Source organism: Staurois parvus, unplaced genomic scaffold (genome assembly GCF_062004578.1).
Source record: "Staurois parvus isolate SC_StPar_1 unplaced genomic scaffold, SC_StPar_1.0 ptg000077l, whole genome shotgun sequence".
NCBI classification, from domain to species: Eukaryota; Metazoa; Chordata; class Amphibia; order Anura; family Ranidae; genus Staurois; species Staurois parvus.
The window spans coordinates 4,455,169-4,470,706 of record NW_028317873.1 but is presented as its reverse complement, the minus strand read 5'-3'; the positions used below and the strand labels follow the sequence as shown (position 1 = coordinate 4,470,706).

The following is a 15,538-nucleotide window of genomic DNA, read 5'->3' as shown; positions in this document are numbered from 1 at the left end:
GCGCCCCTCCCAGATAGCGCCAGTTTACCCGCCAGTACATCAGTAATCCCATTTAACCCCTTGATCGCCCCCCCCCCAGTTAACCCCTTCACTGCCCTGTCACCAGTGTCATTGATTACAGTGAACAGATTTTTACTGATCACTGTATTGGTACTGGTGACTTGGTACTGGTGACTTCCGATAGTTTTAGCGCCCCTCCCAGATAGCACCAGTTTGCCCGATAGTACACAAATAATCACATTTGACCCCTTGATTGCCAGGAACACGCTTACTTGCACGCTAAACCTTCATTGCTAGTATAGTGTCTGATTGGATCAATATCTTTGATCAGATCAGCGCTATACCAGCATTCACATTACTTTAGTATCCCCAAAAACGCAGTGTTAGCGGGATCAGCCCCAACACCTGCCAGCACCTGCGTTTAGCCCCTACGCCCCCCCCTTCTCCCCCGGCAAGTGCAGTGTCAGTAGATAACTGTCACTTGATACATATTACACACAAAACCGCAGTGTTCACAGAATCAGGCCTGATATCTGTTAGCACTTGTCGGTAAATTTTTTGTAGCGGTTCAAGCAGTCCCTGACAGCCAGGCGCTCTTTTTCCCGTGAGTCGCACTAGGTACCTGTAAATTTAGTGGCCAAAATGTCTAAGCAAAGGTACACTAGTGAAGAGGCCTATAGGATTCTGAGCATGTCAAGTGAGAGCGAAGGGGAAAACTCACTGGCAGAACCAGGCTCAGAATACGAACCTATAGACAGCAGCGGCACCCTGACAGCTAGCTCAGACGACGAGGAAGTGGTCCCTGCTAAGGTCAGGCGTACCCGATCCCATTCACAGGTTGCTGAGGTGGTACAAATGCATGATGACTCTCATATGCAGCAGAGTGCCAGTACTAGTGCCGCAGTATCTTTTGGTGAACTGGCGAGCACCAGCGGCCTAGTACGTCCTGGTCGTAGGCATACCAGCACTGCAGTATCACTTGGTGACATGGCGAGTCCCATAAGTGCAGTACAAGCTGGTGCGGTGGCGAGCACAAGTAGTGTCCCGCGGCCACCAAGAATTCGCAGACAGGCCCGTAGAGCCCCTAGTGTCCTTCCGGATGTGCTTGCAAATCCCGATTGGCAGCCCACAAATTCTGCAGCACCCGTACTTCCCCCATTCACTGCCCAACCCGGAATTCAGGTGGAAACAGCAAATTTAAATACTCCCCTTAATTTTTTTGAGCTGTTTTTCACAGAAGATCTTTATGCATTGATTGTGGATCAAAGCAATTTATATGCACGCCAATTTATCGCCGCCAACCCAAATTCAAACCTTGCCAGACCATTCGCATGGAAACCCATTACGGTTTCCGAATTTAAAGTTTTTTTGGGCCTAACCCTCAACATGGGCATTAATGATAAAAATCAATTGCGGTTGTATTGGTCCACCGACCCTCTTGTTCACATGTCCGTGTTCTCTGCTGCCATGGCCAGGCATAGATATGAGACGATAAGGCGTTTTATGCACTTCTACGACAACTCACTCAGTCGTCCTCAGGGTGACCCTGAATTTGACCGGCTCCACAAAATTCGGCCCCTCGTAAATCACTTTAACCAAAAATTTGCAGATGTGTATACTCCCCAGAAAAACATCTGCATCGATGAGTCCCTCATTCAATATTCTGGCCGCCTTGTAATCAAACAATATCTCCCCAGCAAGCGTGCCAGATATGGGATCAAGATGTATAAGACCTGTGAGAGGGCAACAGGCTATACATGTAAGTTTCGGATTTACGAGGGAAAAGATAGTTACTTGGAGCCCCCCGGATGCCCAGACTACATGGGGAGCAGTGGCAAGATAGTTTGGGACTTGGCGTCATCCTATTTCCATATGGGGTACCACTTATACGTGGACAATTTTTATTCAAGCGTGCCACTATTTAGACATTTGTTCAATTTGGGAATTTGCACATGTGGCACTGTGCGATCTAATCGCCGAGGCTTCCCCCAACGGCTTGTAAATACCCGTCTTAAAAAGGGGGAAAAAGCCTGCTTGAGAAATGAAGAATTGCTCGCAGTGAAGTGGAAGGACAAACGGGATGTTTACCTCCTGTCTTCCATTCACGCAGATACGACCGTCCAAATTACCACGGCAGCTGGTGCTGTTGAGAAGCCCCTCTGTATCCACGATTATAACCTTAACATGGGAGGCGTGGACTTCAATGACCAGATGATGCAGCCGTATTTAGTTTCCCGAAAATCCAAACGCTGGTACATAAAAGTGTCAGTTTATTTATTTCAATTGGCTCTATATAATGCTTTTGTTCTCTATAAAGCAACTGGACATAGTGGATCATACCTAAATTTCCAGTTAGAGAACATCAGGGCCCTTTTGTATCCAGAAGGTGCTGCGCCCCAAATCCCTCTCCCAGATGCAGTTAGCCGTCTGCATGAGAGACATTTTCTCGATACCATTCCTGGTACCCCAACCCAAAGAAGACCCCAAAAAAGATGTCGTGTCTGCAGCAAACGTGGAATTAGGCGTGACAGCCGCTATTGTTGTCCCTCCTGTCCTGGCCAACCTGGCCTCTGCATCAAGCCCTGCTTCCGCCTCTACCATACACTAGTGAACTATTAGTATAGGGTACAGCACGGCACAGATCAGGGCACATTTACACAGGGTCTCAAAAGATGTTAGGTAGTCAGGAAACTGGCTATCGCATTTGGAGAGACCCTACCAGCTGTTTAAATGTTTGAAGTTTGGAAAAAAAAAGTTAAAAAAATAAAAAAAATAAATAAAAGTACAAATACCCCCCAAAAAAATAAAAAAATATAAAAACCAAAAATAGTTATAGTTTTTTTTGTTGTTGTCATTTTTGTGATTGTTCGACTTTCACTGGTTTATTGTTGTTTTATTGTTAACCATTTCTGTTTGCAGGAATGCTTTCAGCTGCAGCGTTGACCTGTTTATTCTGACAGCAACAGGAACTTGCTCTCAGAATAGACATAAGTCAGAGTGGGCAGCGCTGTTGGATGAGATTTTTCATCCGCAGTTATAAAAAACAGAATATATGCCAAAGCATGGGGGCCTGGGGTGGCCAGTGGGTGGATGGCCCTATGCTTCGGCATATATATTTTATATTTGTTGGCACATTTCATATGTGCCCACCATTAGAAGTGGGTGGATTGAGGGAGGTTTCTAATGGTGGGCATACCACCACACACTTTTCCTTATAAAGTTGTTTTATTGAGTTTATGTTTTATTGTTAACCATTGTTGATTTCTTTGCAGGAACGTCAAACTGCAGCACTGACCTGTTTATTCTGACAGCAACAGGGTCTTGCTTTCAGAATAGACATAAGTAGGTGTGTGCAGTGCTGTTGGATGAGATTTTTCATCCGCAGTTAAAAAAAAAGAGAATATATGCCAAAGCATGGGGGCCTGGGGTGGCCAGTGGGTGGATGGCCCCTATGCTTCGGCATATATATTTTATATTTGTTGGCACATTTCATGTGTGCCCACCATTAGAAGTGGGTGGATTGAGGGAGGTTTCTAATGGTGGGCATACCACCACACACTTTTCCTTATAAAGTTGTTTTATTGAGTTTATGTTTTATTGTTAACCATTGTTGATTTCTTTGCAGGAACGTCAAACTGCAGCACTGACCTGTTTATTATGACAGCAACAGGGTCTTGCTTTCAGAATAGACATAAGTAGGTGTGTGCAGTGCTGTCGGATGAGATTTTTCATCCGCAGTTAAAAAAAAGAGAATGTATGCCAAAGCATGGGGGCCTGGGGTGGCCAGTGGGTGGATGGCCCCCATGCTTCGGCATATATATTTTATATTTGTTGGCACATTTCATATGTGCCCACCATTAGAAGTGGGTGGATTGAGGGAGGTTTCTAATGGTGGGCATACCACGCACTTTTTCTGGCAGAGATTTCTTCTCTTTTTTTTCATTCAGCCCACAGGCTGCATAAAGAAAAAAAGAACATAGCATATACACCCAACAAGGACCAGTGACGTATTGGTACATCACTGGACTTTGAATGGTTATACCAGGGTGATGCCTGCAGCTGCAGGCATCATCCTGGTTTTATTTTTTTCAGCCGGCAATGGGCTTTCATGTAAAAGCATTCCTAGTGGTTAATTAGCTGCAGAATTGCCTTTACAAGCAGCGGGAAAAAATGGCCCCCCCTCCCCCTCCCTGAGATAGCATTAAAAGTGATTAAAAAATAAATAAATTAAAGGGACAGTGTAAAAATAATTAAATAAATCAGAAAAAAAGAAAAAAAAAAAAAAGAAAAAAAAAAAGGACCCTCGCCCATCCGCGCACGCGCACACCTGCGGTCGTGAGCGTTGACCCTTTCCCAGTATGGAAACAGCGATTGCACCATGCATGTGAGGTATCGCCACGAACGTCAGAACAAGGGCAGTAATTATAGCTCTAGACCTCCTCTGTAAATCTAAAATGGTAGCTTGTAAAGGCTTTTAAAGCGTTGCCTATAGAAATTAAAAATGTATGCAGTTTGTCGCCATTGCACAGGGCATGCGTAATTTTAAAGCATGTCATGTTTGGTATCTATTTACTCAGCATAGCATCATCTTTTATATCATACCAAATAATTGGCCAATATATTGTAATTTTGTGCATTAAAATTAAAAAAGTGTATATTTTTCAAAAAAATTGCGTTTGAAAAATCGCTGTGTAAGTAATATGTGAGATAAAAAATTGCACCACCCACCATTTTATTTACTAGGGTGTCTGCTCTAAGAAAATATATAATGTTTGGGGGTTCACTTTAATTTCCTAGCAAAAATACAGATTTTTTTAATGTGAACAAAAAGTGTCAGAAAAGGCTTGGTCTTCAGGTGGTTAGAAGAGTGAGTGATGTGTGGCATAAACCTCTAATGCTGGGCATAAAATGCCCCCACCCCTCAAAATGACCCCTTTTTGGAAAGTAGACACCCCAAACTATTTGCTGAGAGGCATGTTGAATCAATAGAAGAATTTATTTTTTTACCACAAGTTTTTGGAAAATGAAGAAAGAAAATAAAAATATATTTTTTCTTTTCTTTTTTATATTTCAAAACCTTGTGAGAAAAAATTAGATCTGCAAAATACTTACCATGCCTCTTTTTAAATTCCTTGGAGTGTCTACTTTCCAAAAAGGGGTCATTTGGGGGGGTTTGGTGCTATCCTGGCATGTCAGGGCCTCCAAAACTGTGATAGGTAGTGGGGAAGTGAAATGAAGAAGTTACGCACTTTCAGGCTTTCAAAGTGCTCATTGGATTTCAGGCTCCTGTATGTGGCTAGGCTCCCAAAAAGTGTCACATGTGTGGTATCCTCATACTCGGTAGAAGTAGCAGAATGTATTTTGGGGTATAATTCCACATATACCCATGGCTTGTGCAAGAAATAAATCATTTAAATGACAATTTTGTGTAAAAAAAAAAAAACAAAAAAAAAGTTTTTGTCATTTTCCAGAAACTTGTGGAAAAAAAATAAATCTTCCATGGACACAATATGTCTCTCAGCAGATAGCTTAGGGTGTCTGCTTTCCAAAAAGGGGTCATTTGGGGGTGTTTGTTCTATCCTGGTATTTTAGCACCTCAAGAGATGTGATGGGCGGTCAGAAAGTAAAAGCTGTGTAAATTTCAAATTATCTATACCATAGTTTGTAGACGCTATAACGTTCACACAAAGCAATCAATATACACTTATTGGGATTTTTTTTACCAAAAACATGTAGCAGAATACATTTTGGCTTAAATTTATGACTAACTTTGAGTTTACGATATATTTTTTATAGCTGAAAGTAGAAAAAATTGGTTTTTTTTCAAGATTTTCGTGTTTTTTTGTTTATAGCGCCAAAAATAAAAAGCGCACAGGTGATCAAATACCACCAAAAGAAAGCTCTATTTGTGTGAAAAAAAGGACGTAAATTTCGATTGGGTACAGCATTGCATGACCGCGCAATTATCATTTGAATTAGTGCAGCGCTGTATAGCAAAAAAAGGCATAAATTACAGTATCTATACCATAGTTTGTAGACGCTATAACGTTCACACAAAGCAATCAATATACACTTATTGGGATTTTTTTTACCAAAAACATGTAGCAGAATACATTTTGGCTGAAATTTATGACTAACTTTGAGTTTACGATATATTTTTTATAGCTGAAAGTAGAAAAAATTGGTTTTTTTTCAAGATTTTCGTGTTTTTTTGTTTATAGCGCCAAAAATAAAAAGCGCACAGGTGATCAAATACCACCAAAAGAAAGCTCTATTTGTGTGAAAAAAAGGACGTAAATTTCGATTGGGTACAGCATTGCATGACCGCGCAATTATCATTTGAATTAGTGCAGCGCTGTATAGCAAAAAAAGGCATAAATTACAGTATCTATACCATAGTTTGTAGACGCTATAATGTTCACACAAAGCAATCAATATACACTTATTGGGATTTTTTTTACCAAAAACATGTAGCAGAATACATTTTGGCTGAAATTTATGGCTAACTTTGAGTTTACGATATATTTTTTATAGCTGAAAGTAGAAAAAATTTTTTTTTTTTTTAAATTTTCGTGTTTTTTTTGTTTATAGCGCAGAAAATAAAAAGCGCACAGGTGATCAAATACCACCAAAAGAAAGCTCCATTTGTGTGAAGAAAAGGACGTAAATTTTGTTTGGGTACAGCATTGCATGACCGCGCAATTATCATTTGAATTAGTGCAGCGCCAAACAGCAAAAAAAGGCCTGGTCATTAAGGGGGGTAAATCCTCTGGGGCTCAAGTGGTTAAATAACCTGATGTTATAACAATTACATTGTTAGTTTTTGTACTTCAGTTGACATCCTACTCAGTCTTTTATATTGTATGCCTTATGTACAAATAAAGGAATTACAAATAACCAGTATTCCTCTTTTGCACAAGCTATTGTAGCTCAGAAAGTGAGACACATGCTGCATTGTTCAATTAATGTTGCACAGTGCAAACAGCGCTCCACGGCGCTGAGGTTCAGGATGTGAAAGGTGCATACAGTGACATATGTGATAAAAGTCAATATTTCCAATGATAGTAATAAATGGTGCGAAAATCCGTGACTGCTGTGGCTGTGAGAATGGATGTAGATTGCACTAACCAGAAAGCGCAATCTCTTGCGCATTGGAGTATAATAAGACCAACTCTTGGTCATCTAGATCTAGAACACTGCAGCTCAGGGGGTCATCCTAACATTAGGCCTAACATTAGTGACGTCACTCCGCACGGCTCACATGGACGGCCGGCGGCCATCTTGGTTTTTTCTGATGTAAGTCCATTTACCTTTTTGTCATGTCCATTTATTTTTACCAATAAACTACTACAAGACTTCCCTCTTGGGCTTGTTTTTGCTGCGAGCCCCCCCCCCACTGCATATATTTATGTTTATCTATTTTATGCGAGCAGCTTTTTCATTTGTTTATCCACCCAGCACTCGTTTATTTTACCTGAATGTTGCACAGTGTTTGAGTGCTCATCGTGTTCTTATAAGCTTGTGTTACCTGAAGGAAAGGCACTATTCCATCTCTTGCAATGGCTTGTAGAAGACGAGGCGCTCCTGTCAAACTCTGGAGTCCAGCACCACAAGTAGAGAAGAAAGAGCCAATAACAATTACCCAAGGAGATGGCCAAGCCAAAATGCCTATTACAAGCTGACCACTAACGGATTCACCAAATCTGTGAAGAAAAAAAAAAAATGTTTTTTTTCTTTAATGAAACATGAGTGAATGGGTTATTTTGTTATCTTAGATAATGATATAACATAGCTTATATCGATGATTAATATACTGTATACTCTACAAAACGAGCACACTTATGTAACTAGTGGAATTTTTTTTTTTGGTTCTCATGCTATCCTGGATACACTTGCCTATATCTACTGCCCCGCCAACTCTTCAACAGACTGCGTACATCATACATAGTTGCTAGCAACACTGTTGTCCAGAGAAGTTCACCGCGTGGCCTGCTCACTACCACAAAACCTCTGCCTGAAATATTCAGAAATATTCTGATATATTGGTGGATGTACCACAGTCTTTATACAGTAGATTCCAATTGAATGCTGACAAAAAGACTTCCATGGTGCGAGTGTGCTAGTACAGATTTAGTATAGTATGAAGGACAGCAAATATAATTCTCAACACAATTTCCTGGCACTGTTATAAAGTGCCCAGAGTTTTCCTGCACAGCTGTTATCATTTATGTACAGAAAATCTATAATGATATACTGTAAACGTCTACTACAGTACTTTTCTTCTGTTCCCCAAAAGATCTTGCCAGTACAGCAAGTAGGAAAAACTCAGATTTGACGACATGGGTGCATGGCAATATCTGTATAGAGCATGCTACTGTATAATGTATATGTTCTTGTTGTAAACCCAGTCAGTTTTCCCACATCTAAAGGACAAGGCATTGCATTAACAATTGATTTTTAGAAGAAAGCTTTGCTGAAGATTTCTACAGGTCTTATGACTTTATTTTTTATTTTTTTATTTTTTTTTACTTCAGCACGTCCAGGGTCAGGGACTGGGCTAAAGCTGCAGAGGGTGACATGTCCGGGTTATTTTGCGTCATCTTTTTCAGCCCAACCAGGCCATACAGAGTGGAGTGAAGTTTTCAGGCAAGCATTTGATCTGCCCTGCAGGCAGCAACACCTGCAGAGCAGATAGGATGTTTGACAGCTTCAATTCACTCTGCATGGCCTGGGGGAAAAGCCTGAAAAAGATGAAGGACATCTCCAGGAAATGTAACCTGCTGTGGTTTAGCCGAGCTCCTGAGCTGCAAGTAGACACAACTTAACGAGTAGAAGAGAAACATACACACTGTGCTGGCAATACTGCAGAGGCTATATAAGCTCACTGCCACTAATAACAAGGACGGATGAGTAACTTGCAAGATCAATTGATAATTTATCTATAAGGAAATATTTATTAAAACACAAAAAGGACATTCAATTATTAAGAAAGTGTTCCTATTTTTACACACACACACACACACACACACACACACACACACACACACTTTACAATTGCCTAGCTTTTTACTTACTTGTCACGCAGAAGTGAACCTTCGATGCATGCACCAAATAATACTACACAAGACAAATCTGTTGTGAGTTATTAAGGAACAAAATAGAAAATATTTCAACGTGTAAGACTATTTCCCAAAGTTCAAAGCCAATTAAAAAAGAAAAATAGTACATTCAGGTCACATTTCTAAATTTTTCCAATGATTATATTTACTAAAGCAATGATAGTGCAGCAGTGTGATTGCTTTTTTAAAATATAGATGCATTCTTATTTAGGTCGCCTTAGACACGGTCATAAACTCCTGTGCATATACCACAGGGCCACCTTGATAGACGGCCGGTGGCCATATTGGATTCAGATGTAAGTTCTTTTTTAACCTGCTTATGCTGACATTTTTTGGAAATAAAGACCTACTACACCATTGGAGGCTTTCTCTGGGCTCTTCATTCCTTTGGGAGCCTGTTTTTTGAAGGTTTATCTGTGGCTTGGATTGGTGCATGACCCTTCCCCTGGTGGCTGTGACTGGCATATTCGAAAACTGGAGGGTATACCTGGATGGATGACACCTAGTGGCCTATAAACTGATGACACCTATCCTTGTGGTATTACACATCCAGAGTACCAGGAGCAGGTCTTATATGCTCCATGCGCATTAATTGCGCTATCTGGTTAGTGCAATGTTTGTCTATCTTCACAATCACAAGAGTCACAGTTTTCCTCCAGTATGGATTTATTAAATACTTGCACGGAACACTTTATTCATTTCACCATATAATGGACTCATCTTTTATATAATCCAGTGTGTTGTATTAGTCCAATCTTTTCTACATACAGTTGCAAGAAAAAGTATGTGAACCCCTTGGGATTACGTTGAGTTTTGCATGAATTGGGCATAAAATGTGCTCTGAACGTCATCTAAGTCACAACAATAGAAAAACACAGTCTGCTGAACATAATACTACACAAACATTAGATGTTCCCATGGTTTAATTGCACATAACATGTAAACATTCACAGTGCAGGGAGGAAAAAGTATGTGAGTCCCTAGCTTAATGACTTCTCCCAGAGCTAATTGGAGCCAGGAGTGAGCCAACCTTGACTCCAATCAGTGTGATGATATTGGATGTGTTGCTGACAGCTGTCCTGCCCTTAAAAAACACACACCTGTTTTGGGTTTACTGGTTTCAAGAAGCACTCTCTGATGTGAACCATGCCTCGCAGAAAAGAGCTCTCAGAAGACCTATGATCAAGAATTGTTGACTTGCATGAAGCTGGAAAGGGTTACAAAAGTATCTCCTTGAGCCTTGATGTTCATGTGTCCACGGTAAGACAGACTGTCTACAAATGGAGAAAGTTTAGCACTGTTGCTACTCTCCCTAGGCATGGTCGTCCTGTAAAAATGACTGCAAGAGCACAGCGCAGAATGCTGCATGAGGTAAAGAAGAATCCCAGAGTGTCAGCTAAAGACCTACAGAAATCTCTGGCACATGCTAACATTTTTGTTGACACATCTACAATAAGGAAAACATGAAACAAGAATGGAGTACATGGGAGGACACCACGGAGGAAGTCATTGCTGTCCAAAAAGAATATTGTAGCACGTTTGAAGTTTGCAAAAGAGCACCTGGATGTTCCACAGCACTACTGGCAAAATATACTGTGGACAGATGAAACCAAGATTGAGTTGTTTGGGAAGAACACACAACACTATGTGTGCAGAAAAAAAGGCCCAGCACACCAACATCAAAACCTCATCCCCACTGTGAAACATGGCGGAGGGAGCATCATGGTTTGGTGCTGCTTTGCTGCCTCAGGGCCTGGACGGATTGTTGTCATTGATGGGAAAATGAATTCCAGAGTTTATCAAGACATTTTGCAGGAAAACGTACGACCATCTGTCCGCCAACTGAAGCTCCACAGAGGATGGGTGATGCAACAGGACAATGACCCAAAGCATACAAGTAATTCTTCAAAACAATGGCTGCCACAGCACAGAATACGCCTTCTGGAGTGGCCCAGTCAGAGTCCTGACCTCAACCCGATTGAAATGCTGTGGCATGACCTTAAGAGAGCGATTCACACCAGACATCCCAAGAATATTGCTACACTGAAACAGTTTTGTGAAGAGGAGTGGTCCAAAATGACTCCAGATCGTTGTGCAGGTCTGATCTGCAACTACAGGAAACGTTTGGTTGAGGTTATTGCTGCCAAAGGAGGGTCAACCAGTTATTAAGTCCAAAGGTTCACATACTTTTTCCTCCCTGCACTGTGAATGTTTACATGTTATGTGCAATTAAACCATGGCAACATCTAATGTTTGTGTAGTATTATGTTTAGCAGACTGTGTTCTTCTATTGTTGTGACTTAGATGACGTTCAGAGCACATTTTATGCCCAATTCATGTAAAACTCCACGTAATCCCAAGGGGTTCACATACTTTTTCTTGCAACTGTATGTTCACTTACTAGCACTGCATATTTATGTATTTTATGATTTTACTACACAAAATCTGGGATGTTACAACAGCCATTTCTGAGTTCACTTGGGTGTATTTAAGCTGGCCATACACTGATAATTTTTCTTGTTCAGCCGGAGGACTGAGAAAAATAAAAAACAAACAGATTCCTTAATCCCTGCTAACAGTGAGAATGGACAAATCTCCCACTGCGACTTTTATATTTTGACAACTGATCTCCCTGGTGGTCAAAATACCTAAACAGTGGCTGCATCTGATTGGATGCAGTTGGTTTTCAGTCAGCAATTTTCTGCCGACACCTAACATTTTTTAATCAAAATATAAATCGGATGTTAGGTGGCTGCCCACTGAGTGAGTTTCATCCAGTTTCTAAGAAATCAATAGAAATTTGTGCAGTCCATGGCCAGCTTTAAATAGAACCGTCACAGCTAAAAAAAGTGCTGTTCCTCCCTCCTATAAAAGCAGTATTTGCACTGATCCAGTCTGGTATACTAAATCTTGAGCTTGCCAAAGTGTGAGTCAACCCTGACTAGAAAGACTTTTACTTTGTTTCCTTAGGAGGGTCATTTGTTGTAAATTTATCAAAATACAACTAATGAAGCACTGGGCTTTATAAGTAGAGGCATCCTAAAGCCAGTCCCAGCAAAACTAAAGCCCAGACTAATGCAGGCCATAGACGGGGAGAAAAACGGCAGATTTTTCTTTTAAAAAATGAAAAATCGGTCGTTCAATCGGCCGACGTTACCATCAATGGTAAAAAAAAAATCGTCCGATTTTCATCCCGTCTACAGCCGACAAAAAGTGTCCCTGCAGAGAGCTCTGCTATTTCTTTGACAGTTCCTTGACATTTACAGAGGTTGCAACAATGTATCTATTTGTATCCATTTAGGATACATATGTTTTTATTCGGAAACAAATAGATACAATGTTGCAACCTCTGTAAATGTCAAAAAACTGTCAAAGAAATAGCAGAGCTCTCTGCAGAGACACTTTTTGCAGGACTGGAATTCCTTTTATTTTTCATCCTCTTCTTCTCCTTCTTCATCATCCTCTTCTTCTCCTTCATCATCATCCTCTTCTTCTTCTACTTCTTCATCAGCATCCTCTTCTTCTTCTACTTCATCATCAGCATCCTCTTCTTCTTCTACTTCATCATCATCATCATCCTCTTCTTCTTCTACTTCATCATCCTCCTCTTCTTCATCATCCTCTTCTTCATCCTCCTCCTCTTCTTCTTCATCATCATCCTCTTCTACTTCATCATCATCCTCTTCTACTTCATCATCATCCTCCTCCTACTTCATCATCATCCTCCTCCTACTTCATCATCATCATCATCATCCTCTTCTTCATCATCATCCTCTTCTTCTACTTCATCATCCTCTTCTTCTTCTACTTCATCATCATCCTCTTCTTCTTCTACTTCATCATCATCCTCTTCTTCTTCTACTTCATCATCATCCTCTTCTACTTCTTCATCATCATCCTCTTCTTCATCATCATCATCCTCTTCTACTTCTTCATCATCATCCTCTTCTTCATTCTCTTCATCCTCTTCTTCCTCTTTCTTTTTTGTCTTCCTCTTGCAGGTCACTGCTCATGCGCAGATTTTTTATCGGTAAAAAAATCGGCCGATGAGCCCATTATTGCCGCGAAAATCGGCCGATCGGCAAAATCAGCCGATTTTTTTCCAACTTTCCCAATTAAAAAAAACGGCCAAAATACCGAAAAACGGCCGAACAAATAGCCCACTAACGATCCGAAAATCGGCCGATTGTATTTTCGGCCGAAAAATCGGCCGATTTTCGACCCATCTATGGCCTGCATAAGCCCCTGTTGCCTTTCTGGAATGACTTACAATTGAGATATTTTCTAACAAGCCTTGGGAAACTCCCTTCCGTTGCCCCCACAAACAGGTTTTGAAAAGCTCTGTACTTCTCCCACACCAATTAGGCATAGTCCATCTTTTTCCTACAAGATGCCTGCCCTTTCTTCAGAACAGCAAGACCTGCCTTACAACACTAAGTGGAAGGTGGATTTGGGCACCTGCTTTTCAGATCAACAGAAAAGACAGATTTTTTTTTTTCACTCATGTGGCATTCATCTCTAGTTCTCTCCAGGAAATGGGCTTCGAAAAATTGTAACATCAGGGTACAAGGTCCCCTTGCCCATTCATAAGATTTTCCCTCAAAACTTACCTACTGTATGTGCTGGAGATGTTTCACTCAGAAGGCACCCATCTCAATATGCTCTGGAGCTGCCCGGTTTAAAAACATTTTTGGTCAGGAATTCATAACCTCATGTTCAAGCTCCCTGATGTACAATTAGGCAATGATCAAGCAGCATACCTGCTTCATCTGGCTCGCCTCTAACAAAAGCGTTATAAACGCTCATGCGTTTATATCCATTTAAATCAATCCATTTACTCAATTCAGCTAAAGCCTGCATTGTATTGTATTGGCAGCAGACAGTACCCCCACCCATGGGTGTTTTTTACATAGAAACAACAAAATTTACACTGCATAAAACAGTCTCACCTCTTCAAATCACAAAACAGTTTCGCACATTTTCTTTTTTTTTTTTTAAGTGAATATACGTATTCTGCCAACTACACTGCAGAACTTGCCAGTTGAGCTGAACCTCTGGAATGCAGGCCCCTAATGGGCAGCTGTAGAGGTATGACCTGTGCGCTCAAATGGCCCGGTCTCAAGAGGAACCAGAGAAATAAAATGTCACCCAGCAGTGTTATACATTTCAGACCTTGGATTGTGAGATGTAGCAGATCAGCCCTGTATTTTCTAATCTAATATTAAAGAATCCATGGATGATCATGGTGGTAGTCTAGTATTGTGTACATTTGTCTTACTTGCATGACAACACTCAGTAATCTTTTCCTGTAACTCAGTTTTGTAATGTGAAACCTTAACCACTTGAGCCCCAGAGGATTTACCCCCCTTAATGACCAGGCCTTTTTTTGCTGTTTGGCGCTGCACTACTTCAAATGATAATTGCGCGGCCATGTAATGCTGTACCCAAACAAAATTTACGTCCTTTTTTTCACACAAATAGAGCTTTCTTTTGGTGGTATTTGATCACCTGTGCGCTTTTTATTTTTTGCGCTATAAACAAAAAAACCACGAAAATTTTGAAAAACAATATTTTCTACTTTCAGCTATAAAAAATATATCGTAAACTCAAAGTTAGTCATAAATTTAAGCCAAAATGTGTTCTGCTACATGTTTTTGGTAAAAAAAATCCCAGTAAGTGTATATTGATTGCTTTGTGTGAAAGTTATAGCGTCTACAAACTATCGTATAGAGGCTGTAATTTATGCCTTTTTTTGCTATACAGCGCTGCACTAACTCAAATGATAATTGCGCGGTCATGCAATGCTGCACCCAAACAAAAATTACGTCCTTTTTTTCACACAAATAGAGCTTTCTTTTGGTGGTATTTGATCACCTGTGCGCTTTTTATTTTTTGCGCTATAAACAAAAAAAACACAAAAATTTTGAAAAAAAACAATATTTTCTACTTACAGCTATAAAAAATATATCGTAAACTCAAAGTTAGTCATAAATTTAAGCCAAAATGTATTCTGCTACATGTATTTGGTAAAAAAAATCCCGTGCATTAGCGGGCAAACTGGCGCTATCTGGGAGGGGCGCTAACACTATCGGAAGTCACCAGTGACACTAATACAGTGATCAGTAAAAATCTGTTCACTGTAATCAATGACACTGGTGACAGGGCAGTGAAGGGGTTAACTGGGGGGGGGAGGGGGGCGATCAAGGGGTTAAATGGGATTTCTGGTGCACTAGCGGGCAAACTGGCGCTATCTGGGAAGGGCGCTAACACTATCGGAAGTCGCCAGCGACACTGATACAGTGATCAGTAAAAATTGGTTCACTGATCAGTGACACTGGTGACAGGGCAGTGAAGGGGTTAACTGGAGGGGGGGGGCGATCAAGGGGTTAAACGGGATTACTGGTGTACTGGCGGGCAAA

At 40.8% G+C, this 15,538-nt stretch overlaps 1 protein-coding gene across 2 annotated transcripts in view; it reads right to left on the bottom strand.

Moving 5' to 3' along the window:
• SLC12A7 (solute carrier family 12 member 7) overlaps positions 1-15,538 on the bottom strand; it is a 364,935-nt gene that overhangs the window by 136,815 nt on the left and 212,582 nt on the right. For both annotated transcript variants that reach the window (XM_089669464.1, XM_089669465.1), the window contains exons 11-12: positions 9,075-9,132; positions 7,529-7,703 (exon numbers count right to left, since the gene is read on the bottom strand). In XM_089669464.1, coding sequence (XP_089525590.1) covers positions 7,529-7,703; positions 9,075-9,132 — 233 coding nt within the window. The remainder of the gene's footprint in view (positions 1-7,528; positions 7,704-9,074; positions 9,133-15,538) is intronic.